The sequence below is a fragment of the Marmota monax genome, unplaced genomic scaffold (genome assembly GCF_021218885.2).
Source record: "Marmota monax isolate L192 unplaced genomic scaffold, Marmota_monax_Labrador192_F-V1.1 WCK01_AAM20220418_F8-fsc00149, whole genome shotgun sequence".
Taxonomy (NCBI): domain Eukaryota; kingdom Metazoa; phylum Chordata; class Mammalia; order Rodentia; family Sciuridae; genus Marmota; species Marmota monax.
Window position 1 is genome coordinate 745873 of NW_026693170.1, and position 26608 is coordinate 772480.

The 26608-nt window shown below is 52.1% G+C and overlaps 1 protein-coding gene across 7 annotated transcripts in view; it reads left to right on the forward strand.

Annotated features, from left to right (window-relative positions):
• Positions 1-26562, forward strand: part of Zc3h4 (zinc finger CCCH-type containing 4) — a 39507-nt gene extending 12945 nt beyond the window's left edge. For 6 of the 7 annotated variants that reach the window (XM_046455638.2, XM_046455639.2, XM_046455641.2 and 3 more), the window contains 13 exons: positions 3767-3986; positions 4240-4350; positions 6592-6814; positions 8023-8174; positions 8841-8937; positions 9040-9179; positions 10145-10255; positions 12325-12436; positions 12924-13033; positions 18150-18514; positions 18672-19015; positions 21469-21720; positions 22868-26562. In XM_046455638.2, coding sequence (XP_046311594.1) covers positions 3767-3986; positions 4240-4350; positions 6592-6814; positions 8023-8174; positions 8841-8937; positions 9040-9179; positions 10145-10255; positions 12325-12436; positions 12924-13033; positions 18150-18514; positions 18672-19015; positions 21469-21720; positions 22868-24384 — 3754 coding nt within the window. In that variant the 3' untranslated portion in view covers positions 24385-26562. The remainder of the gene's footprint in view (positions 1-3766; positions 3987-4239; positions 4351-6591; positions 6815-8022; positions 8175-8840; positions 8938-9039; positions 9180-10144; positions 10256-12324; positions 12437-12923; positions 13034-18149; positions 18515-18671; positions 19016-21468; positions 21721-22867) is intronic. The other variant, XM_046455644.2, reaches the window with a different exon arrangement.
• Positions 26563-26608: the final 46 nt, after the last annotated feature.

Below are 26608 nucleotides of genomic sequence, written 5' to 3' on the forward strand. Positions count from 1 at the left end.
TCCATATTATCTCATTTAGCCTTCACAGCCCTTGAGGTAGGTACTGCTGTTATCCCGTTCTTCAGACTAGAAAACCAAGGGTTGGGTCACGTAGCAGGAGCACATGTTAGGGTAGAGGCCAAACTGGTGGAGCTTCTTGGGTCTGTAGGAAGAAACATGTGTGTCCCTTCCACCAGCCTGCTGTGGAAATGAGATCTCATTTCCAAGTACTGTTTTTGCCAAGTCTGTGGTATGTGATGAACCCTGCATGCTTCCGGGCCCTGTGCAGTTGGCTCAGTTGGTATTGGCCAGGCCAGGCGTCTAGATCTATTTTTTGACCCAAGAGGAGGAGCAGCCAGCTCTCAAAATGGAAACTTGGATGCCATGGAAGCTTTGTCCAGGAAGTTGGAGGCAGAGCTACCTCTTGGCCTCTTTTTATTTCTTCCTGGGGGCCAGTTCCAAGAGTTTCCCAGTGCAGCTAATTTCTTGTCCCTGATGGCTCTGACAGTGGAGCCAGCTGTGGCCGTGTAGGGGCATTGCCAGTCTGGGCTGTGGGAATGAAGCAGTCTCTGTGCAGGCCGCCACTGCAGGCTTTCTCCCGTGTGCTTGTCTCAAGAGGGTTTGGCAGGTCTAGATTGAAATGATTAGCGCAGTGGGGCTTCTCCCACTTTTCTTGGGGGATTATGTCACAGTCTATTAAGCGTGCTCCCTTGGTATTTAATCCCACTCTGACATGGATTTTGCTGGCAGCCTGTTAAGTGGCACTGCTTAAGCCTGGTTGCTGTTTTGTGAAGGCTGCCTTTGAGCAGTGGTGTGGATGGCCCTCAGGATTTCCCCCGCTCTCCCAGTGGGCTTGATTTCTTTTCTTTCTTTCTTTTTTTTTTGTTTTGTTTCTGTTGAACAGAGTCTGAAGGAAATAGCCAGACTTAATAACCTAATATTCATGCAGGGAGGGTGTCTCCTATGTAACTACCTGCAGAGGTTGTCCTGGGACTCTGGGGGCTGAAGGCATGACAAGACTAGATGGCACTGGGAATGCCCAGCAGCCCATCCAATGTCACCATCCCAATGCCCCTTTATAAATCAGCAGTGATTTTTTTTTTCTTTAATTCCTGTTTCTTTTTCAGCTTTTCTCAATTCTAGAAAAAAAAAAGTTCCAGGTTCTCCCTGCCTGCTTTGTGCAGAATGTGGTTGATTCGTGCCAAGCCTGGATGTGCCCATGACTGTTAGTTTAGGTGGGGCAAGGACTCTCTCCTTGGCTGAATGCTCCGTAGGCTGGAGCTGTGTGCTGTCCTCCCAGTCTTGATGAGGCCTTCGTAATGGACAGGCTTTCTTCTAGAATCATTCTGGATAGTAGTTAGGGCTTTCGAGTTCCACAGATTGTCTTTTGTCACGTCCCTCACCCTCCTATTCCTGTGTGTTAGATGTCGAGCAGCTGGCCCCTGCGCCCTGGCATGTGGGCCTAGAGTGCAGGCCTCAGCGGACCCTAGGTAGGATCTTCCGCCTGTATCATGGAGACTGCTTTGTGGACGTCCCTTTCCACACTACAGTGAGGAGGGCCGTCTTCTCTTCAGCATTTTTGCATGGACTTGCAGCCTATGCAGTCTGTCCCCTGTTTCTCCAAGGTGTGGCTCTGGCCCGCCCACAGTATTCCCATCAGCCAGTCAGTTGCTCTGCTACAGGCGCCATCTCGCAGTGATTGCAGAGCAGGAAGTTTGCTGTGTCACTGAGTTTCTCTCTCAGGACCCAACCGGTTTCCCCAGTCAAGTGGGGTGTGTGTGGTGCTGGGGATGGAACCCAGGGTCTTGCACATGCAGACATACGCTGTGCCTCTGGCATGTGCTCATCCTCAGGTGGTGCTTTCAACGTGGGCGAGGCCACCCTGGCTAGTGTTGTGGGAAGCTGCCTCACTTGTCAGGAATGCTGCCCTCTGCCCCACCCTGATCCCACCTTTGATCAGCGGCTTCCTGTAGGGGCAGCTGGGGACAACATGGTGGTTCAGGAGGGAACAACATGAGCTGCACATGGTCACTTCTCTTTGTTGTTTACTTTGAAATAGAAGAAAGAGCTTTGTGTCCTATAATCTGTTTCAGAAGTGGCCCTTGACCTCTGCCTCTGGGTATGTGCAGGGCTGGGCCACTTGGCATTGAAACGAGACCTGTCCACTTTAAAATGGCTTGAGATTAACACAGAAGCCCCTCTTGAGGGCCTCCTTGGTGTTTGGGAGCATCCCTGAGGTGGGCCAAGGGAACAGTGCCGGTGAAAGGGCTGTGGAGAGTCCTCAGGAAGTGGCAGTTTGTTGCTTTTCCAGAGCTCACCTTAGAGCCTTTGGGGCTCCTGACTGGCTGATCTCCCTAAGCTACAGCCTCCCTACTGAGGTCCATTCCCCTTGGATTATCGCATTGGATCCTTGGCCCATTCCATTACTCTTTTTTTTTTAATTGTAAATGGATCTTTATTTTTATTTATTTAGTATGTGGTGCTGAGTATCTAACCTAGGGCCTCATGCTGTGAGGCAAGCTCGCTCTGTCACTGAGCTATAATCCCAGCCCTCATTCTGTTACTCTTGACCTCACCTTCGTCTCTTTTTGTGCCCTAATCAATTGAGATGGAAGAGATTTTCATGCTCACAGTGGACCTTGCGGTGGTGGTCATTCATGAGGAATTTGGGGAGCTTTAAAAATTTTACTTTTTTTTTTTTTCCTTTACCAACTTCTGTAGTTGTGAGAACTGTCTGTGGATTTGGCTTGAACGTTGGACTGCTTTTCTTCCTGCTCCCTCCTTAACCCTATTTCTCCCTCCCTCACCCCACCCATACATCCAGTGTCCTGCGGGTGGTGTCTTCATGTTTGGAGACCACTTTTACTTTTTAAAGTAGTGGGCCATGGGGGGATTGACAAAGCCAGGAACACTGTAGGAGGGGTCCAGAAGGGAAACGTGGAGGCCAGGCATGTCAGGAGGGAGAAGGCAGGGTCACCTACCAGGTGAGGACCTCATTAGGGGCTTGAGACATTTCCCCTCTGTGGTGTCCCTGTCCATCTGTGACCCCCAACCCCAGACCAGTAGTGGAGGCCAGAGCCTCTTCACCAGTGGTGATTGTGGGCCTTCTGTAGGGTGCATTGGTGTTCTGAGGCCTGTTTGTGGGCAACCAGAAAGCTGAGGGGTAGTCTTGGTTGAGAACCATGGCCCTCTCACCCTTGTTCAGAGGTAGAGCAGATGCTCAGCTGGCTGGGCGGCTCCAGGGGCCAAGGCCCTGGGCCAGCAGGTCATTTTGCTGTGGGAGGATACAGTCAGGGTTCCCTGCCATCTGGAACTTCTGTGATCAGGGGAGTTTTGTAAATGCTCCAGAGCAGAGCTGAGTGGGTGCTGCATGGCAGGGCTTCTGGGAACCCTCTGACAGTACGCAGGGTGAGACTTTGAATTCACATGACCACAGAACCTGCCACTTTTCTTGTTTAAAACTCAACCTATGGAAAATCCCGGTGTGGGTTTGTCCCTGTTAGTGGCATAGCTTTCTCTTTGTGTCTCTCTCTGCTGGGAATGGAGCACCCACAAGGTCTCTGAGCTACGCCCCTAGTCTGCTAGTGGTGGGGCCTTTAAATTCTAGGAGTTCTCTATGTGCACCCCTCCCAGCCAAGTTAGAATCCTAAGCACAGCCCTTCTAGAGAGGAAGGGTCTGTCTGGGGCTTGCAGCTCTTGTCCCATGGCTTTTGGGCCTCCTCCAGCCCAGAGTCCTTGGGTTCTGTCCCACCCACGGGTTCACGCTGACTTTGGGGTTGGTTTGTAGGGAAGATGGTGAGTTGGAGGAAGGTGAACTGGAAGATGATGGGGCTGAGGAGACCCAAGACACCCCCGGAGGGCCTGAGAGGAGTCGGAAAGAAAAGGGGGAAAAGCACCATAGTGACTCGGATGAGGAGAAGTCTCACCGGAGACTGAAGCGGAAACGGAAGAAAGAGCGGGAGAAGGAGAAGCGGAGGTCTAAGAAGAGGAGGAAATCCAAGCACAAAGTAGGTCCAGGAAGGCTCCTGCACCGGCCTGCCTGAGGGCACTCTCAATAATGATGTTTTTTTCCTGCCCTGAAGTGGGTAAAGACTTTTCTCTTAAAGAGCTTATGCTTCATTGCCACTGAGTGCCCCAGGTGAGGTCTTTTGGTTGGAGCACAGGGCCCTCTGGCACATTCCAGCCTTGCCTGTCCTGGGGCTGGCTGTGCCAGTGGCAGCCTGTAGCACATTGCTAACTCCACTTCCCTTATCCTTGCAGCGCCATGCTTCTTCCAGTGATGATTTCTCTGACTTCTCAGATGACTCGGATTTCAGCCCCAGCGAGAAGGGGCACCGCAAGTACCGGGAATACAGCCCACCATATGCTCCTGTGAGTGGCACTGCTCAGGGCCCCGCTGAGCTACCTCTGAGCTGCACCCCTAGTCCGCCTTTAAATTCTAGCAGTTCTGCTTATACTCCTCCCAGCCAAGATAGAAAAGACAGTGCTGGGGACTCTAAGAGAGGAAGAGGGGTGGCCTCCAGCCTCCCAGGGGTTATCCTGGGGCTCACAGCTCCAGTAGTCTACAGCTACCCACATTTATATGGATTTTAATTCTGTGATGTTAGGTATTGTTTCATCCTATGTTATAGATGAGGAAACTGAGTCTTTAGAAAATTTTAGGAAGGCTACCCAGTTGTCAGTAGAGGAGCTAGGATTTGAACCCAGGCAGTAGTTGATTTCCATAAGGCTCGCTCATGAGCCTTCTCGGCACATGACTCCCAGGGCTTCAGCAGGATTCAGTGTGTTTCACTGCCTCAGGTCACAGCTGACCGCTTTTTGACATTCATAAGTGATCTTTTGTGGGAAGTTGGCAAGAGAATGAAATGGCCAGGAGAGTAAATTATCTCAAGGTTTGCGTAGTGGGAAGTTAAATACCCCATTACATCTCTGAGCTTAAGAACAAATTTGTGTTATTTGTTCAGAGTGTGTACATTTTTTCCACCAGAAAAACCCATAAGAAAGAAATCTATGTGAATTTTCAGATTCTGATAAGAAATGTTGAAAAGTTAGTAGCTCTTTTTAAAGCTGGAGAGACAGTATCATCCTATGACTCAGCGTCATCTATCATAGTGGAAGATTGTCCAATGGCATAGCTGAGAAGATTCAGATCTGAGAGAGGCCAGGAATGGAGGGCGTGGGCTTGAATTGTGAATGAGAGTTTTGAGGCTTTTTGAGATATGCTCAAGAATTTCTGAGCATGTCTATATATCTGTATTTTGAGTTTTACTATGACTATTGTAGATATTTTAGATCAATAGACTTTATTTTGTAGAATAGTTTCAGGTTTACAGAAAACTGAGCAAGCAGTGCAGGGTTCCCTTTGCTTGTCTTTCTCTTCAGTTTCCTGTTATTAACATATTGCATTGGTGTGATAAGTTGTAATTCATGAACCTGCGTAGATACATTTGTATCCATCAGGGTCCAATCTGTTAGGGTCCTGTAGCTCTTTGGATTTTGTTACAGTTTCACAATAGTTTCACTGCCCAAAAAACTTTGCTGCAGACCACTGATCTTTTTACTGTCTCTATAGTTTTGGCTCTTTCAGAATGTCATAGCTGGAATCCTCTATAGCATTTTTGGAGTACCTTCTTTCCCTTAGCAATATGTTTGGGTTTTTGTTGTTGTTTTTGAAATGGGGTCTGCCTGTATTGCCAGCCTGGCCTCAAACCATCCTCTTGCCTCAACCTCCCAAGCAGCTGGAACTCTGCTTGTGCACCCTGTGCCTGGCCTTAGCACTATGCACTTACGGTTTCTGTGTTACTTCTCATTGCTCTGTAGTTCATTTCTTTTCATTGCTAAATGATGCACCATTGTCTGGGTAAACCACACTTTCTTTGTATAACTATTGAAGGACTTTTTTTTTAAGGATATCTTGGTTGCTTCCATTTGTATGTATGTTTGTTTGTTCTTCATCCAGCACTTTTTGGCACTAGGACACCTTTGTAAAACATCAATTGAAACAGCTGTCTAGTTTGACTAAAAAAAGCAGATCATTAAATTAAATTCCCAGGCCATACAGGGAAAAACAAATTTTTTTTTTGTACTAGGTATTGAACCTAGGGGCACTTTTAACACTGAGCTAGACCCCCAGCCCTTTTGACTTTTGTTTTGAGAGTGGGTCTCACTAGGTTGCTTCAGTTCTCACTGAGTTACACAGGCAGGCCTCAAACTTGAGGTCCTCCTGAATTGCTGGGATTGTAGGCTGTGTGCCATGGGCCCTAAAAAAAAATTTTGACCGAGGAGCACTCTTCCTACCTATAGGCCCCTCCCCAAATGTTCTTGCTCTGCATTCTTGGAAAATACTGCCTCTTGCCCTTGGCTTTTCAGGGATCATGGGGTCTGAATCTCAGTTTTCTTTCAAGCGTTTTAGCTCTTTCTGAAAGACAGAAATATGTGGGCCCCCTGATAGATTGGTCTCCAGAGTGGTTGAGGCCCAGCAGTGGTCTCTACCCAGGGATAGTAGAGACTCTCAGATAAGTCAGTTCAGGAATCCTTGGGAACCTTGGTGGTTCTGACCCCAGTCCATGAGGGCTGACTCACCCTCTCTTCCTGATTCTCTCCTGGGCCCAGTCCCACCAGCAATACCCCCCATCGCACAACACGCCCCTGCCCAAAAAGGCCTACTCCAAGATGGACAGCAAGGGCTACGGCATGTATGAAGACTATGAGAATGAGCAGTATGGGGAGTATGAGGGGGATGAGGAGGAGGACATGGGCAAGGAGGACTACGACGACTTCACCAAAGAGCTGAACCAGTACCGGCGTGCCAAGGAGGGCAGCAGCCGGGGCCGAGGTGAGCCCTTCCAGCAGATTCTTCTCTAGGGCTAAGTGGTTGCTGGGCAGGGGCCACGAAGAGCCAGGCTGACCACAGGCCCTGCTCATGGAGCTCCTCATGTCCAGGAGGAGATGCAGGCAGCTGTTTAGGGGTGAGAGAAATAAATAAAGAAGTGCTGGGAACTACGCAGGGCACAGGGGCCAAGGTTAGCCACAGAGGAGTGTGGGAAGAGGATCCCCAGCTAGGCAGTGGCAGGGAGGAGGCCAGCATGACTGAGGGTGTTTTCTTTTTTAAATTCACTTTCTGGTCAGCTGTGAGGAAAGTGAGAAGGGACAGTTTAATGTCTCTGTCACCTGGACTACGGTAATAACAACTGGCTGTTGAAACCCTCAGTGGCACTGCCCATCCCCAGCCCTCCCTGCTCCCATTACCTGACAGTGCAGCTGCAGTCTGTGCAGCTGCCACCACCTCTGAACCTTGAACCTGTGGCCAGGAAGATAGGGAAGGGCTGAGCACTAAGACAGCAGCCCAGCCTAATCTCTTAGAACTGTCTCCTGCCAGAAGGGTAACCAGCCCAAGGGGCTTCCAGAATCTTACAGCTCAGAGGTTCTTAGCCTTGTGACCCTGCCTGAGGCCCAGCTTTTTATTAGAGCGGCCTTCATTTGTGTCCCTGGGGCAGGCTCTGTGATTTGGGGAAACCCTCCGCCTGTGCTGTCCAGTGGCATTGGAATGTGAGACACTCATCAATTCTCATATTCTAGTGTCCACGTTGACAAAGTGACAGGAAACAGGTTAACAACCAGTTTGATCAACCTGTGTATTCAGAGTGTATTTCAGTATGAACTCAAAGCAGACACGTGGGATATTATACACTCTATCTCTTTTTCTCCCCACTAAGTCTTTGGAAACCAGTGTTTGGTTTGTGCTCTGTGCCTCTCTTAGCTTGGACTAGCCTGTTCCAGGTGCTTGTTGGCCATGCGTGGCTGGTGGCTGCTGTGTTGAACAGCTAAGTGGCCGGTACCCATGAAGTAGGGTTGTCAGTGCTGTAGGAGCTGTATGTCAGGAGTGCTGAGGAATCAGGGGACTTTTAATCTTCCCAGGGAAGCTGGGAGGATTCCTGAAGAAGCAGGAAGATGCAGTGATTGAGCGGCAGGAGATGAGTTATCTTCTTTCTTGCTGATGGGATCTGCTCTGATATCAGGCTCTCTATTCTAATCCCTGTGCAGGCAGCCGAGGCCGGGGCAGAGGCTACAGGGGCCGAGGAAGCCGTGGAGGATCCCGAGGCCGAGGCATGGGCAGGGGCAGCCGAGGCCGGGGAAGAGGCTCTGTGGGAGACCACCCTGAGGACGAAGAGGACTTCTACGAGGAGGAGATGGAAGTAAGGTTTTCTGTAGCCCTGGAGTGACAAGAATGTGGCTGGTGGGCTCTCTGGCTAAGGTGGAAGGACACAGGAACATTCTGAAGGAAAGGAAGGCCTTGAGTAGCTTGGTTAATGTGGTTTAAAATGTTCATTTTGCATTAGATAAAACCTTCATATGGATAGAAATGGCAAAAGTATCTAATGGATACTTTTGAAGTATGAAGCAACCTTGTCCTTGGAGACAAGTTTCATTTATTCTTTCCTCTTTCTTTGTTTTTCTTTCTTTCCTGGGGCTTGAACCCAGGGCCTCACATATCTAGGCAAATGCTATATCATTGAGCTACATCCCCAGGCCCAGGAATATGTGTTTAGGCTCCTCGACCCTCAGAAGACATGCAGTGTTCTGTTCCTGCCTTCCAAGGTCACCATTCTGTGGCCTTTCTGAGCCAGGACACAATGAGCCGCCACTTTTTTTTATAGCCAGACAGCTGTCCATAGTGTGCCTTACTGTTTCTGCCCAGTGGCTGGGAGGCAGGAGTCTCCCCAATGAGGGCTGCACAGGAAGGACCAGGACCACCCACTGTTGAGGCAGCCACACTCCAGTGCCTAGGAGGTAGGGTGTGTAGGGAATGTTCCTTGTTCCTCTGTGACACTCTTGCCATTTCTGTCTTTCTGGAATTCCAGTATGGAGAAAGCGAAGAGCCAATGGGCGATGATGACTATGATGAGTACTCCAAGGAGCTGAACCAGTACCGCAGGTCCAAGGATGGCCGAGGCCGAGGTGGGCAGGGGCCTCAGGTGCCCTGTGCTGCTGGGGGCTGGTAGCAGCTGCTGGACTCAGGCCCTGGGAAGGGGAGCAGGCTAACCCACTCTCATTCTGCAGGGTTGAGTCGAGGCCGGGGCCGGGGTTCCCGAGGCCGAGGGAAAGGCATGGGCCGGGGTCGTGGTCGAGGTGGAAGTCGTGGAGGGATGAATAAGAGCGGAATGAACGATGACGAGGACTTCTATGACGAAGACATGGGCGTGAGTTGATCCTTGTTCTGAGCTGATGGTTTTGGCCAGAGCCCCTTCTGGGATTTTCGCACTCCCTTTGATAGGGGTAATTGAACTCAAGAGATATTCTACCATCAAACCACATCCCCAGCCCCATTTATTTATTTTTTTTATTTTGATATAGAGACTCACTAAATTGTTGAGGTGAGTCTGGCTTTGAATTTGTGATCCTCCTGTTCTAGCCTCTGGAGGTGCTGGGATTATAGGCATGCATCACTAGGCTCAGCCTTTTTTTTTTTTAACCCCCTTTAATGAGTCATTCCTTGAGGCTGATCCTGCCCTCCTACTCCCATTGGCCCTCACCCCTGGGGCTGATGGTGTCTGTCCTGGGGACTCAGTGCTGGTAGACCCTTTGTATTTAAAACCATGTCTTCAGCTGGGAAAGTGGTACTGGCACAGACCTATAATCCCAGCAGTTTGTGAGGCCGAGTTCAAAACCAGCCTCAGCAATTTAGCAGTGCCCTCTAAGCAACTTAGCAAGACCCTGTCTCTAAATAAAACACAGAAAGGGGTAGGGATGTGGCTTAGTGGTTAAGAGTCCCTGGGTTCATTCCCTAGTACCTAGTACCAAAAAAAAAAAAAAAAAAATGTCTTCAGCAGTATCTGCAGCGTCTCAGTGAGTCTGTGACGTTGGTGACCCATTCAGCTAGTCCACCAGGGTCTTAGAGGCTGGCCCATGCCTCCTCCTCTAGGAGTTGACATGTTCCCACACAGCTGTACAGAACTCAAGAGCCCAGCTGCCTGCAGCTCTGAATGCCAGAGCTTTCTCCTGTGTGCACCAGTACTCCACACATGGGTTCAAACTCTGCACTCCCTTCAGGGTGGGTCAGAAGTGCTTGTCTGTGCTCTTGTGAACACCCTTCCCTTTGCATGCTCTTCCCATCTGCCCAGAGCTGCTCTTTTCACCCCCTTCACTTATTCTGCATTCTTCACAGGATGGTGGTGGGGGAAGCTACCGCAGAGGTGACCATGACAAGCCCCACCAGCAGTCTGATAAGAAAGGCAAAGTCATCTGCAAATACTTTGTGGAAGGGCGGTGCACATGGGTAAGAAGCAGGCTGTGTCGCCTCTGTGAATAACCTGGAGGTCATACTAACTGTTATGGTGGGTGGACGAGATCGTGTGATGCTGTTTGTTCTTGGTGTTGATACCCAGAGACATCTGGGCAGGCCTGGAAGATTCGACTGACTTCTCAGAGTGAGGAGGACATAGAGCAGGGGAACATATTTTCAGTTTTAGGGATATTTTTTGGCCAAAGCTTTGATCCATCTGTATGGCTTTAGATGCATTTATAAGGGTCAGTGCTAATGTAAAGACGTGACGGGTCCTGATGGGCATTCAGGGATGCTGCTCCCATGCACGTGTCTTGGGAAGAAATAGGTACCTCAGAATAATGTGTAGCATATAAAACATTCTGTATTACAGTCACGGTTCATATTCTTTTTAGAAACTTGAATACATATATATATATACAAAGAAAATGGAGTAGCTATTCCTAAGTATAGAGGAAGCAGGTACAGAACAGCTTCTTTCTTTATTTTTTTATTTTATTTTTTTTCATGGGCACGATATCTTTGTTTATTTATTTTTATGTGGTGCTGAGGATTGAACCCAGTGCCTCACAGATGTGCGAGGCAAGCACTTTACCCCTGAGCCACAACCCCAGCCCCTCTTTATTTTTTTATTGGTGCATTATAGTTGTACATATGGTGGGATCTGTTGTTCCATGTTTGTACATGCATACAGTATAACAACATAGGGGCTGGGGTTGTGGCTCAGTGGCAGAGCACTTGCCTAGCACAGGTAAGGCCCTGGGTTCAAAGCTTAGCACCACATAAAAATAAATAAGGTTAAGTTCTTAAAAAAAACCAACAACAACATAACAATATAATTTGGCCAATATCCCTCCCTAGCACCTCCCCACTCCCTGCTTTCATCTCAGACTCCTTGTCCCCTTCCTCTGTTCTACTGCTGTCCCTTTGTTTTTCATACAGTCACCTCTTTTTCCTCTGTAGTTTCCTCATATGAGAGAAAACATACTACTCTTGACCTCCTGGGTTTGGCTTATTTTGCTTTACATAATGGTCTCAATTCCATCTGTTTTCCTGCAAATGACATGATTTCATCATTCTTCTTTATGTCTGAGTAAAGCTTCATTATGTATACATACCACGTTTTCTTTATCCATTCACCTGTTGATGGACACCTAGGCTGGTTCCATAGTTTGGCTATAAACCTGGGTATGCATTTGTCACTGTAGTATGATGACTTTGATTGTTTAGAATAATATTGAGGAATGGTATAGCTGGGTCACAGTGGTTCCATGCCCAATCTTTTGGGGACCCTCTATACTGGTGTCCATATTGGTTGTAAGAACAGCTGCTTTCTTTATGTCAGTGATAGTAAGTGATTCCTGTAAGGGACTGAAGGCTGAGGAACAGAGAACAAGAACCTTGATTCCTTTTGTTTGAATTATGTTCAACGCCAAGTAAAGGAAAACCTAATTCTACTGGCTTCGACACAGTAGACATTTGTCTCTCAGAACAAGGAGTCTTGCGGGAATGGGCAGTAGAAGATGCTGTAGTGGTCATTGATATCCTGGGGACCTAGGTTCCTTCCTACTTTCTATTCTACCTTTTTAAAGCATGTGGCATTTATTCTCATGTTTGCATAATGGCTGCTATGCCTCTGGACATCGCATCCAAGGTCTAGGAGGAAGAAAGATGAGCGAAAGAAAAAATTTTTTTTTATTTAGGAAGTATTCTTTCTGGGAACTTTTGCCTATATTTTATTGCAAAGGAGGCTGGGAAATGAAGTATTTTTAGCTAGGCACATTGGTCCCCAAACAAAATTAGGGTTCTGTTAGGAAGGAAGAAGTGTGGTACTGGGTTGCAGGTAGGTGACTAGCCCTCATTGCCACGCAGCCAACAGTGAAAAATAGATGAAAACTGGGGGAAGACGGAGAAAAAGAAGGGAGTTGGAGAGAAGCAGCAGAGACAGTGGCATGGGGATGGGGCAAGGGCAGGTTTTAGCCTGCTGTTCCTTGGCTGTCCTTTCCAAGGGGCAAGCAAGGCCTTGCTGCCGCCACCTTACCTTTTTAGTGCTTCTCTTCCAGGGAGACCACTGTAATTTCAGCCACGACATTGAACTGCCAAAGAAGCGAGAACTGTGCAAGTTCTACATCACTGGATTCTGCGCCAGAGCCGAGAACTGCCCCTACATGCACGATATCCTTTGCCATCTGCGTCTGTTGCGTAGAGCAGCCGTGGCGCCCTTCATCATGCTTGGCCTTGTGCTGAGAGCTTTTTGGGGTCTTCATCTCACCTAACCCCACTTCTGCCCACGCCGGGTCAGCCAGGACACACCTGCCGTGTCCTCTCTCACATAAACTCGCAAGACCGGCCTGTGCCCGGTGCGTCTTTCTGAAAATTTTCCAACTGGCTTTGTAAACTTGAGCAAGTCATTTTACTTCCCACTCCCATTGAAGATCTGAGGACACAACTCCAAGGCCACCTTGGAGGGGCAGAAATTGCTCTGCAACAGGAGTCTGTAGAACCATGTCTTGTCTTGAGTAGCTGCCAACCACTGTGCAACCCTGAGCAAGTCACTTGACCTCTCTGGGTTTCTGTTTACTCATCTCCAAAACAAAGGGCATGGATTCTGTCTTTGGGTGGGTTCCATGAGTTGAAGTATTTGCCTTAATTTGTCATGAACGTGATTTTCCATGTAAGTTATACCACACCACTGGGAACTGCATCAATGGTGATGACTGCATGTTCTCCCATGACCCCCTCACTGAAGAGACGAGAGAGCTCCTGGATAAGGTAATGTCTGCGGGCCCAGAGCTAACAGGAACCAGGAAGCACCCCTTCCATTGCCTTGGCGCTGCAGCTTGCCCATCTGGCCTATGCAGGTCCAGAATTCCCAGTTGCATTGATGAGCTGCTGGGTCATTTTCAGAAGGCAACAGCGACTGCTTTCCTTTCTGCAGGGGAGTTGGCGTGGCCGTGTGTGGATATCTTGTTTCTGGCCACAGCAGGCTGTTGCTATATTCACTAGGGATAGCTGTGTAAAAGGAGTACCGCCTGGTGTATCTCCAGATACGGGTTGTGATCTCAGGATCACCTAGAGAGCAAGCCTACGATGTGCAGTAGCGCACGCCTTGGGTTCCAGCAACGGGAGAGACTCAGGCAGGAGAATCACAAGTTTGAGGCAGCGAAGTAAGGCCCTCAACAACTTAGATCCTGATGCAAAATGAAAAGAAAATTGAAAGGACTAGAGATGTGGCTCAGTGGTAAAGCACCTCTGCTTCAATCTCCGGTACTGGCAAGAAAAAAAGGAAAACAGCCCACGACACAAAGGAGGCAGTGTTTGCTTGCAGCTTGTAGGGACCCTCATGCAGAGAGCGAGGGGGCAATGGGAGGTCTCTGGAGGAGGAAATTCCTCAGTCAGATGCCAGGATCCACAAGCCAAGTGACATCTGCAGCTGCTGGTGTCTGTAGTTTTCTGCCCGAGGAGTCAGTACTAGGGCCATGTCCAGAGGGTGGAAGGAGATGGACCAGGATCCCTCCTCGCCTCCTAGTACACAACAGTCTTAGGAGATTGGCTGTTTTTGAAAAAGGGAAGGACTTAGACCATCAGTCCATGAGCCAGCTCAGGGAGCCCCTCCTTCTGCAGCTGCCTGACAAGCGGGCAGGTGCTTGGAGGCACTCATGCTGGTGGTCCTGTGTCCTGGGAACGCACGCACATACTCCTACATTTGCCTTCAGAGAGCCCCTTACCCTCGGGTTATGTGACAAATAATTACCTTAAGTCCAGTCATTTCACCACAGGAGGAGTGGGACCAGAAATGGTGGCTCCATTTCCCCTTTGAAAGGCTAAATGATGCCTGACTGAAGACTGCCCCCTGCAGGAGGCTCCAAGTTTGTACTCCAGCAGAAACAACCAAGCAGTATCTTGTTTTATTTTTTTTCTAGTAGTACATTTTTATTTGTAATTTTTATTCCCCAACGTTCCCCCCCGCCATACACAAAAGCCAGGCACCATGGCACAGGCCTGTAGTCCCAGCACTTCAAGAGGCTGAGGCAGGAGGATTGCAAGTTCAAGGCTAGCCTCAGCAACTTAGCAAGATTCTGTTTGAAAATAAAAAGGGCTGGGTTGTGGCTCACAAGTGGAGCACGCCTGGGTTCAAGCCCAATTCCAAAATAAAGAAAAAAATAAGCAAATGAGATTCATTTTAATAATATATCTTATTTAACCCCAGTACTGTTTGGCAAGTAACAGATTATAAGGAGAAAGTTGAGACTTTTGTTTTCTACTTACAGTCCTCTTGATTTGGAACAGCCCTGTTTCCTGCACTTGTTGGTCACGTATGGCCAGTGGTCACCGTATTGGACAGCTCTATGCTAGACACTCTAGTCAGAAACCAAAGGGGCATGTTTTAGCTTTTCTGTCCACAAACCTTCTAAAGCATCAGTATCAGTCCCTATTTCAAGTCAAGTATGTAGATTAAAAATGAGTGGCAACCCAGGAAAAACAATACTAGAGATGAGGTGGGATGGTTAAAAAGTAAAATGTAAATTGGGTGCAGTGGCACAGGCCTATAATCCCAGTGACTCAGGAGGCTGAGGTAGGAGGATCATGCAAGTTCAAGGCTGGCCTCAGCAACTTAATAAGTCCCTAAGCGACTTAGACCCTGTCTCAAAAAATACAAAGGGCTGCGAACTTAACTTAGTGGTAAAGCACCCCTTGGTTCATTCCCTCGTACCAAAAAGAGAAAAATGTGCACAGGCCAGAGCAATGCCAGAGTAAGATTGCAAGTTTGAGGCCAACCTGGGCAACTTAGATCCAGTCACCAAATAAAATGTAAAAAGGGCTGGGTTGTAGCTCAGTGACAGAGCTCTTCCCCAGCATGTTGGAGGCCTTGGATTCCAGCCCCATTCTGGGGGCAGGGGGCCTGTATAATAATTTTCAGAATTAGAGAAACAATCCATGTGAAGCCTGTGCAGACTCCGTGGACTGTGGGGACGGTAGCCGTTCTGCGCTCTCCTTCTCACTCCTGTGGAGGCATGTTGAGGTCTCTTGCTATTGGTGCTAACTCCCTCTCCGTTGTGTGGATGGCTAAGTGGGTCCCATCAATAGCTGAAGGATGGTTTTATTTCCAGTTTGAGGAAGAAGCTTAGAGTTTTTGACTGACTGCCTTTAGCTCATTTACTTGGCCCAGTGAACTTGGTCCACATATCTTTTTTGTGGGGGTGGTGGTACTGGGGATTGAACTCAGGGGAATTCGACCACTGAGCCATATCCCCAGCCCTATTTTGTATTTTATTTAGCGTCAGGATCTCACTGAGTTGCTTGGCACCTCACTTTTGCTGAGGCTGGCTTTGAACTGGCAATCTTCTGCCTCAGCCTCCCAAGCCACTGGAATTACAGGTGTGCGCAACAGCACCCGACTTGGTCCATATATCTTTGCATTGTACAGATATGACTCCCATTTTTGTGCTGAAAAGGTAACTTTGACTTTTGGAATCCCTTTGGTTCGCTGAACATCAGTCTTGGTGTGAAAGGCTTTTCTGAGAGCAGGGTGTTTGGTGGTTGTGTCTGCTGAGGTGTGCCTGTGAGCACTGGTCCTGCTACTGGGAGTGTTCAGGGTTAGATGTACCTCAGCTCAGTGTCTGTGCTAGAAGGACTAATGGTTAGTTTGGGTCTGACCCTTCTGGTTGTGTTCTCTTGTGTCCTTTATAGTCTGTGTCTAGGCTTAAATGCAGAGCCTGTCTGTATCTTTTTTTAATATTTTTAGTTGTTGATGTATACAAAATTCTATTTATTTATTTTTATCTGGTGGTGAGGATTGAACCCAGTGCCTTACACGTGCTAGGCCAGCGCTCCACCACTGAGCCACAGCCACAGCCCCTTACGTCTGTATCTTGAGCTGGCCTCTTTTCCCGATGTTAGGGGCCTGTGCGAGGTGAGGGAGGCCTTGTCTGGGGCTGAGTCCTGGAAGGCTTAATGTCAACAGCCTAGAGAGGAGGCAGAGGCCCTGAGTACTGGGCCCAGTCGAGACTCCTCTGTGTAGAGTGCAGCTGGGTCCCAAGGAGCAGGAGGCCTTTCTCTCTGGACACTGGGGACCCTCTCACAGAGGAAGTTGTTAGAGCCTCTGTCCGATTAGCCATCCAGGAGTGACACAGGTGCCTGCTGCGTGTGAGCATTGTGCTCACCCTTCCCAAAGGCTCTTGTCCCTGGAGCTGGCAACTTGTGGAGAAGGGGATGTCGCCCTGTTTTCACGCGTGCTCAGTGGTACAGAGATTGGCAGCATGTTCTGCAGATTCAGAAGAGCGAGCCTATTTTGTGGGTGTTGGGAGGCCTCTGGGAGAGCTGATGTCTGAAGAAACCTGGAAATGAGAGCAGGTGCCAGGTGTTGCCAGAGAAAATGGTGTTAACCAAGAGGGGATGAGCCGAGTGTGGTGGTGCACGGCTGTAATCCTGGTGGCTTGGGAGGCTGAAGAAGGAGGATCACAAGTTCAAAGCCAGCCTCAGCAACTTAGGGAGGCCCTAAGAAAGTTAGTGAGATCCTGTCTTAAAATAAAAAAAATAAAGGGGCCGAGGTTGTGGCTCAGTGGCGAACACTTGCCTAACGCGTGTGAGGCGCTGGGTTCGTCCCTCAGCATCACATAAAAATAAATGAGTAAGAGAATAATGTCCATCTACAGCTAAAAGGAATACTTTAAGAAATAAATAAAAAACAGGCTGGGGCTGGGGCTCAGTGGTTTGGCACCCCTGGGTTCAATCCTTAGTACAAAAAGAAGAGCCGAAGAGGGAACAAGGCATCATGGTGGGAGCCAGGGAGGCAGACCAGACGGGGAAGGCCTGGGGGGGCGGGGAGCGGAAGCAGAGGTCAGGTTTGTTCCTGTTTAATGAGGTAAAACCTTTACTTTTATCTTTTTCCTGAAGGCATTGTGCCCATGTTAGTAGCCCTGAAGTTTGTTCTGCCGGTACACAGAGGATGGTATAGGGTTGGTGGGTGGTGTTTTGAGGGTGTTCAGGCTACCATGTTTATTCTTCTGCACATAGTTGTTGAGATATTCTGGCCCAGTCCATATGTCCACAATTTTTTTTTTTTTTTTTTGGTTCTAGGGATTGAACTCAGGGGCAACTCGACCACTGAGCCCCATCCCCAGCCCTTTTTATATTTTATTTAGAGACAGGGTCTTGCTGAGTTACTTAGCGCCTTGCTAAATTGCTGAGACTGGCTTGAAACTCTCGATCCTCTTGCCTCAGTCTCCTAAGCCCCTGGGATTATAGGCGATCGCCACCACGCCTGGCCAGATGTCCACATGTTTTGACACCTCACCTGCATCTCTCCTATATCAGGGCCAGTGGCATGCGCGGGTGGTGCAGCAGGGCAGGAGACGGTCTTGCCTTCATGGGGTTGGCAGGATGGGCACACCAGGAGTCAGCACAGGAATAGCTTGGCACCAGACCTTGTCGGGAGTGCACTGAGGGAACTCATGGTGCTGCAGTAGTAAACAGAGGAGCCCCGGGTGTTGAGGGTTAATAAGGCTCCCCCAGGGCTGGGTGGATACCTCTTCCTACTATGTATGAGGCCCTGGATTCAGTCCCAGCACTGCAAAAAATAAAGAAGAAGAAAGAGAGAAAGAACGCACTGATGTATGGTATCCATCCATCATAAGAATTAGGGCCTCAGCAGATTAGCAAGGCCCTGACAACTTAGTGCGACCTTGTCTCTAAACAAAAAATAAAAGGGGCTGTGCCTCAGTGGTAGAGTGTCCCTGGGTTGGAAAAAAAGGAACCATAGTCACGGAACCCATGCTCTGCTTTAGATTTTCCTTTCAAAATTGAGCTCTCAAGGTGGGGAGGTCTGATCCGCCTGACTGCCCGAGCCTTCTCTGACCTTTACTCCCTGGTTCCCTCTCACCTACAGATGCTGGCTGACGACGCAGAAGCTGGTGCCGAGGATGAGAAAGAAGTGGAGGAGCTGAAGAAGCAGGGCATCAACCCGCTGCCCAAACCGCCCCCTGGCGTGGGCCTCCTGCCCACCCCGCCCCGGCCCCCTGGTCCCCAGGCCCCAACCTCTCCCAATGGCAGGCCCATGCAGGGTGGACCCCCTCCCCCTCCCCCACCCCCTCCACCCCCTCCCGGGCCCCCTCAGATGCCCATGCCAGTGCACGAGCCACTGTCCCCGCAGCAGCTGCAGCAGCAGCAGGACATGTACAACAAGAAGATCCCTTCCTTATTTGAGATTGTGGTGCGGCCCACAGGACAGCTAGCTGAGAAGCTGGGCGTGAGGTGAGTGCCCGCCCACATCAGCCCACAGGAACCGGGTGCATGGGCAAGGTCTTGCCCTGGAACCTGTTGGGGTCCCCTGAGCCCTCCACATCTTTTGGGGGTAGGGTGCCACCTCCTTTCCTCAGCAGCTGCTTTCATAGTAACTGTTTTCTCCTAGGTTTCCTGGACCTGGAGGACCCCCAGGGCCAATGGGTCCTGGTCCCAACATGGGGCCCTCAGGGCCAATGGGGGGCCCCATGCATCCTGACATGCACCCCGACATGCACCCGGACATGCACCCCGACATGCACCCGGACATGCACCCGGATATGCCGATGGGCCCTGGCATGAACCCTGGCCCACCCATGGGTCCTGGAGGTCCCCCGATGATGCCATATGGTCCTGGAGACTCCCCTCATTCTGGAATGATGCCCCCCATCCCACCAGCCCAGAACTTCTATGAAAACTTCTACCAGCAGCAGGAAGGCATGGAGATAGAGCCCGGGCTGCTTGGAGACACAGGTACGCACACTCCTGCAGGGATCCCTGGGGTGCTGGGCTGGCTGAATGGAGTCGGAAGGTGTGACTTTTTTCTTCCTTGGTGTGCATCTTTTTGAAATCAGGACTCCAACTCTTACCTCTGTTCCATCGATGGTTGAATATTTTCAGTGACAAGGGACTTATTATCTTATTGAGACCAAAAGGAATATTATGTTTATTATCAGTGTGTCAGAGATAAGTCAGGTACCCTGGTTGGAGCTCCTCTCTCCAGGTAGTTCTGGGCTTGGAGCTGTCAGTGTCGACCCTGTGACTCCGTTTGTCCTGTCTCCATGACTGGCCATTTTCCTTCCTTCTGTCTTCTCTTTGTGTTGGTAACAACCCCAGTGTCTGACAGCCAGTCAGGACAAGATGATGTACTCTGCTGGCCGGGAGATGTGTGCTCAGCCCCCAGAAAAGGGAAGGAGATTGGCTCCTGGCCTCAGGGCCCCGAGCGGGTAGCTGCAGTCTTTGCCTAGCGCATTTCTCTGGAGGGAAGGAGATAGCTTATAAATAAGTGATTCAGCTCATTTCAGCCTTAGCCACTCTTAGAAGATAATATGGGCAGTGTTGGGGCAGGGCAAGGTAGGGACAGACATTAAAGGCCAATTCTCAGTCACTGAGAATTGAAGTGACTGAGACAGGAGTAAGGTCTGCATCGAAGCACAGCAGGTGCCGTGGCCACAGTGCACCTGCAGAGGAAGGGTGAAAGAGGCCTCCCAACATGTGGGACTGAGCCCTGGCAGGAGTGGACTTGCTGTGAAGGGTGGGGGCTAAACAAGGATGATGGGTGGGAACGGGAAACCTGCCACACCACTGTGGAACAGGTGGTGGTGAGAGTTGGCCAAGAGCAGCAGGGTCAGGCTTCAGGGTTTAGACATGGTGCTTTAGGGCCAGGGTGACCCCTGTAAGCATGGAGCAGGAGCAGTGTGGACGATGGGGAGCTGGGTCAGGGCCACCACCTGATGCGGCCAGGCCTCCTGGAGCTGAGGCGGGTGGCAGCAGCACCTTGTCTTGGCGGCAGAAAACAGTAGATGCCTGTTCATCAGCCACACAGTAGTTTTGAGGGAGTGGCTGGAGGGGCATCATGGCGGTTTCCAGTCTGGAGATGGAAATGTGAGCCTCGAGTGTGGGTGTTGGCCAAGGAGCAGGGCCTTCAGAAAGATGAGTGGGAAGCAGGCTTTGAGGTCATGGGGCTCATGGTCCCTGAGAGCTTCGGTGCCCTGCTAGGAACTCTAAAGGCCTGTTGGCAGCAGGCCTCTCGAGCAGCATGCCTTTCTCCTACGCAGTCCAGGCCACAGACCACCTTGGCGAGCACACAGTGGGTGCTTTCTGCTGTACTCAGAGTTGCGCAGCCATCATTCACTCCCAGCTCTGGTCTGTGGCGGGGCCTCGACTATCTTGTTCCCTTGAGTGTCCCCAGCTCCTGGTGGGTGTGCACTAGAGCAGGCTCCCGTCATTCACACAGCCACGCTCAGGTCCCAGCAGCAGGCATGGCCTGTCATTTTTTGCTTCATATACTTTTGTGTATGAAATACTTACCAATTTCGTAGTCTGTAATCCTGTTAATTTAAGATAAACTATAGTTCCACTTTCTGGGTAGCACCGGCCATGTTTCCAATGTTCACTAGACCCATGAAGGTAGAGGTGGTCCTGTCCCATGTGGAGGGACAAGGTAGACAGTCCTGGGTCTTTGGTGCCCTCCTGCACCCCCACTGCTCGTGTGGACTGCCCACTCCCTCCCTGGGAGTGGCGAGTGGGCTGCAGCCTGCCCCTCTCTGCAGCTCTGGGCTCCACATGGTGAGGGAGGGAAGGCTGACACCCCAGCCTTGAGAGAAACCGCCCACCCTGCCCTTCTTGCAAGGCCAGGGGCCTGTGAGGAGAAGTGGGAGGAAGAAGCACCCCTAGACTTCCAGGCTGGCAGGTGGCACACTGGTGCAGTTCATTCTCTTCCTTTCCTGGTTTCTCTGTTGGTGAACGTGATGGGGCTCATGCTGTGAGCTGTTTTCTTTATTATCACAAAGAACCAGAGACCAGTGCTCATTGCAGATAACTATGACTAGCCAGAGCACGTGGGAGGGTGCCCCGTCTCTCCTGGGGACTGCTGCTGTCTCTCTTTTCAAACCCCACCCACGTCTCACCAGCACACCTGCAGTGTCCATCCTGTTGTCATCCACCAGCATTTCCGCGCATGACCAGACCCCTTTTGTGAGCTTCATCCTTCCCAGCTGCCTTGCGGATGGGATGCCCCGCCAGGCTGCCCCGTAACCCACTGTTTGGCTCCCCGTGAGCACCAGGCCTGGGCCAGGCAGGAAAGGGATGGGCTGGACATCCTCACCCATCACCATCAGGAATTGGCTTTTCCAGTGAAGGGCAGGGGTGGAGTTGGCACCTCCAGGACCTTCCCAACATGAACCCTCGGTTCTTCCCTGCCACAGAGGACTACGGGCACTACGAAGAGCTGCCGGGGCAGCCTGGGGAGCCCCTCTTCCCCGAGCACCCTCTGGAGCCTGACAGCTTCTCTGAGGGAGGGCCCCCAGGTCGGCCGAAGCCGGGCGCCGGTGTCCCCGACTTCCTGCCCTCGGCCCAGCGGGCCCTGTACCTGAGGATCCAGCAGAAGCAGCAGGAGGAGGAGGAGAGAGCAAGGAGGCTGGCTGAGAGCAGCAAGCAGGACCGGGAGAATGAGGAAGGCAGGTGTCCCCAGGGCAGGGGCTTGGCCCCCGGGCCACTGTGCAGGGGAGAGGTGGGGACCTCTAGGTCGGGTTTCCTACCAGGAAGGAGACTGCAGCCAGGGAGGACCCTTGCCGAGGCTAAGAAGCCAGGCCGGGCTGGTGCATGTGCCTGAGCCAGCTGGAGGTCAGGGCAGCCCCACTGTGTCTTGGGGTTCCTGAGAGACTTGGTCCCCAGGAGGGGGGAGGGGGGCTGGTCCCTGGCGAGGCAGTGGCGGCAGGGCTGACCACCTGCACCTCTCCAGATCAGGCTTTAGGAGGGCTCTCGCCTGTCCCCAGAGCAGGCTTCTGGGGAGCCTGGGGGACAGCAGGTTGTTGCAGTAAACTGATAACAATTACAGTCATGGGCGCTACGTGGGCGCCAGGTTGCATCCACCTCGGGGTGAGTGGACAAGTGGTGTCTGGGACCTGAAGCCAGAGGCCACAAGCCCCCAAGACAGGAGCCTGGGAACCACAGGGACGGCAGGAGGAGGGGAAGGGAGTGGCAGCTCCTGCCCTGGGGTGCAGGTGTCCCTGCCTAGGTTTTGCTTGCGCCAGTTTCAGTGGTTGGTTAGACCGCCCTCCCCTGGGTCAGGTCAGGTGTGAAGGGACCGAGGGCAAGTGCCAGTGCCTCGGCCCAGAGTCAGTGATGGCTGCTGTCAGGGCCTCCAGAGATAGGTGCCCAGAGCCCGGTGACCACGATGCCGAACCAGCCTGGAGGATGGGGAGGAGGCAGCAGAGCCCTGGGCCAGGAGTCCCAGCTCAATCCCATCCCTGACCCCAATTAAATGGCACCGAGCCTCCATGTTCTCGTCTGTCCAGTGGGCATGTCAGTCGACCTCCTGGGTGGTTGGTGAGTCATCTAAATGAGACAGGTCACTTAGAACGTGGTAGACGGGAGGACAGCTGCCCAGACGTGAGCACCAACCTACAGGCCTCTCGCTCTGCACCCGGCTCCCTAGGCTCCCTGGGTCTCCTTGGCAGCCATGCACGAGGTCTCGGGAGATGCTGAGGCGTTCCTGAGAGCCAAGAGCAGAGCGCCATTCACCCAGGGGGGTGTCGGGGTCCATAGGGCTGGTGGTGGATGTGGTGGTCACTCACACCTCCCTGCTCCTCTGTTCTTTCTCAGGTGACACTGGAAACTGGTACTCGAGTGATGAGGACGAGGGTGGGAGCAGTGTCACCTCCATCCTCAAGACCCTGAGGCAGCAGACATCCAGCCGACCCCAGGCTTCAGTTGGGGAACTGAGCAGCAGTGGGCTGGGGGACCCCCGCCTCCAGAAGGGACACTCCTCAGGAGGCCGGTTGGCTGACCCCCGCCTTAGCCGGGACCCCAGACTCTCTCGCCATGCCGAGGCTTCTGGTGGGTCAGGCACAGGGGACTCGGGGCCCTCTGATCCTCGTCTGGCTCGCTCCCTGCCCACCTCCAAGCCCGAAGGCAGCCTTCATTCCAGCCCAGCCGGCCCCAGTAGCTCCAAGGGGTCCGGGCCAACTGCTACCGAAGAAGAGGAAGGGGAGCGAGCCCTGCGGGAGAAGGCTGTGAACATTCCCCTGGACCCCCTCCCCGGGCACCCACTGCGGGACCCACGATCGCAGCTGCAGCAGTTCAGCCACATCAAGAAGGACGTGACCCTGAGCAAGCCCAGCTTTGCCCGCACTGTGCTTTGGAACCCTGAGGACCTGATCCCTCTGCCCATCCCCAAGCAGGACGTGGTGCCCCCTGTGCCCGCTGCCCTGCAGTCCATGCCTGCCCTGGACCCCAGGCTGCACCGTTCTACCCCTGCAGGGCCCCCCAATGCCCGGCAGCGCTCAGGCACCTCCACGGACCCCAGCACGTCTGGCTCTAACCTGCCCGACTTTGAACTCCTCTCTCGAATTCTCAAGACTGTCAATGCTACTGGCCCTTCGACAGCCCCCAGCCCGAGTGACAAGCCCAGTGACCCCAGGGTGCGGAAGGCTCCCAGCGACCCCCGACTGCAGAAAACAGCAGATTCTGCAGCCCCCTCCCGTGCTGCCAAGCTCAGCCCTGCAGAAGCGCCCTCTCCTGCCGGCAGTCCCAGTGGGGAGTCCTCCCCACCCGCCACAGCTCCGTATGATCCCCGCGTACTGGCAGCTGGCGGGTTGGGCCAGGGCAGCGGCAGCGGCCAGAGCAGTGTGCTGAGTGGCATCAGCCTCTATGACCCGAGGACTCCCAACGCGGGTGGCAAACTCGCAGAGCCGGCCACTGACGCAGGTGCCCAGCCCAAGGGCCCCGAGGGCAACGGCAAGAGTGCAGCCTCCAAGGCTAAGGAGCCCCCATTTGTCCGCAAGTCTGCCCTGGAGCAGCCGGAAATGGGGAAAGCCGGTGCAGATGGGGCTGCCGCAGCCACGGACAGATACAACAGCTACAACCGGCCCCGGCCCAAGGCCGCCTCGGCCCCCGCCACCGCCACGGTCACCCCACCACCAGAGGGCACCCCACCTCAGCCCGGGGTGCACAACCTACCCGTGCCTACCCTCTTTGGGACTGTGAAGCCGGCCCCCAAGACAGGCTCGGGAAGTCCATTTGCTGGTAACAGCCCAGCCCGTGAGGGTGAGCAGGACGCAGGGTCCCTGAAAGATGTTTTTAAAGGCTTCGACCCCACTGCCTCCCCCTTCTGCCAGTAGTGTTAAGCTGGAGCCAGTGTTCCCTCCACTTCACCCTCCTTGGGGTGATATTTAAGGGCAGCAGCCGGAGTTGGGATGGGGGTGGGATCTGGGTGTTTTTTATTTTTTCTTTTTCCTTTTTTTTCTAATGTAGTACCTTCTTTGAGACATAAATTGTATATAACCATCTTCAGTTCTGGTCAGTGCTGCAGGGCTCCTGGGCTCCCCTAAGGACACTGGCTCACAAGGGGAGCAGCTGGCAGTGTGCCGGGCCTGTGCCCCACGGGGCTGGGTCTCGGAGGCAGGGGCTGTCTGCTGCAGGGGGGCCAGTGGGTCTCCTGGGGAAAGCTTGATGCTCCCCAGGACAGAGGGCACCGGAGGTGTCTAGAAGGCACTGAAAGCCACACACACCACACTCCTGGGCAAGAAGAGTGGAACCGGGCCTGTGAGCAGACAGGTCGGGGTGCCTCCAAAGTCCCAGCACTGGCTGCCGTGTCCCTCCAGCCTGCATCCCGAGACAGCCCGCCTCAGGAGAGGACGAAAAGCACCAAGGAGAGAAGGGGTCTCGGTGGCACCCTGAGTGTCCTGGCTGTGGCCCACTCCTGTCTCTCTGAATTCATACTCGGGGTCCCCTCTTCACCCTCCGTCCAAAATTCTGAAAATCTAGACCCTCCAGTCTGTGCAGGAAACTCCAGGGGAAGAGACGGACCTGGAGGCAGCAGGGGCTGGTGGGGGGCAGTACCCACCAAAGAGCTGCCCCCAGGAGGAAGCCCCCCTTGGAGTGTCTTTTCTGTCAGTATTACCTGCCTGTCCCCCTAACCAGGGTCTGCCCTGATCCTCAGAAGCCACAGCACCCAGTGTGCCTGCACTGCCAGCCCTGCCCCTTGGAGACAGCTCAAGGATCCGTGGTATGGCCGCTCTGCCAGGCTCCCAGTGAGGGAGTCCTGGGGTGGCTCTTTGGCTAAGTGTTTGTGTCTCTGCTCTCTTCGCTCCTCCTCAAGCTGTGTTACCTGTAGGATGAGGTGCTGGTGTATTTGATTTTCCTCTCCCAAGCTGACAGAAGTGCTCCTTCAGAGGCTGTCACACAGTGTTGGATTTATGGGCACTTCCCAAAGAGGGCCTGAGGGAAGGGCAGGAGGCTATAGCTGGGGTGGAAAGGGGTGCGCTGGGCCCTGTCCATGAGAGGGACCAGGACCCCACTGTGGGGGGACCAAGGCATCCGGCTGAGCCGGGACAGCAAAGACGTCTGCACTGGCCTCTTCCCCCAGCTGCCCTGCCCTGGCCTGTCCTGTCCTCAGAACCTAGGGTGCCCACCCTGAGCATGGCTAGGGAGGCTGGCTCAGGGAATGGCAGACCTGCAGGTCCTGCCTGTCAGGCTCACTCCGAGATTGCAGGAGGTCTGGTGGCTGTGGCTCCCGCTCATCTTGACTCCTGGTGCCACCACCACAGCTGCCCTGCTGTTAATGAGGCCCAGTCACCCAGCCCTAGAGCGGGAGGCAGGCAGGTCCCATCCCATACCACCACCCCAAAAGTGAAAAATGAATTGCTAATTTGGGGCCATTAGCCAGTGTGGGAGAGACCGTGGGGCCTGTTGGGCCCCCGCCCTGCGGTCAGGTTGGTTGGTTCCATCCTTTTGTCTTTCTGTTTTGTTTTTTAAAACAATCATTAATGAGATTTGTCTTCAGCTACCAGTGTTGGCCACGAAGACAGGGCTGTGGCCAGGTGTGTGTGGGAGAAGTAAGGATGCAGACAGTGTGGCAGTATTTTTTGGTTTTTGTGTTTTTTTTTTTTCCTCCTTTGAGAATTTTCTTTTGTAAAGAAAAAGTAAATGCTTTTTAAAACCGAAATCTGTGGATGAAATAGAAGCTGGAACCCTCCTCTTGGAATATGCAGCCTAAGACCCTCCTGGGCTGTAAATTCACCCGGAACTTCCACTGGCCGACAGGCCGAGCTTTTAAAGAAAGATTGTTCTCTAACCAGGATTGTAACAAAAGTGTAAATACTATCTCAGAGTTGAAAGTCGATGGTGCAAATATGTATATAATGTACTGTATTTTTACAATGATCATCGCATGACTTTATCCTGCCCCCTTTTGTACTCCGTATCTGTCTTCCAGAAACCTCACCTGCCTTTTCTCCTGTGGTCTCTTAATCCAATAATTGTATTACTGCCATTAAAGGATGCAGTTATTTTAAAAAGCCTGTGGGTCTTGTCTCTGTGCTGCTCAGACTTTCCCTTGTCCTG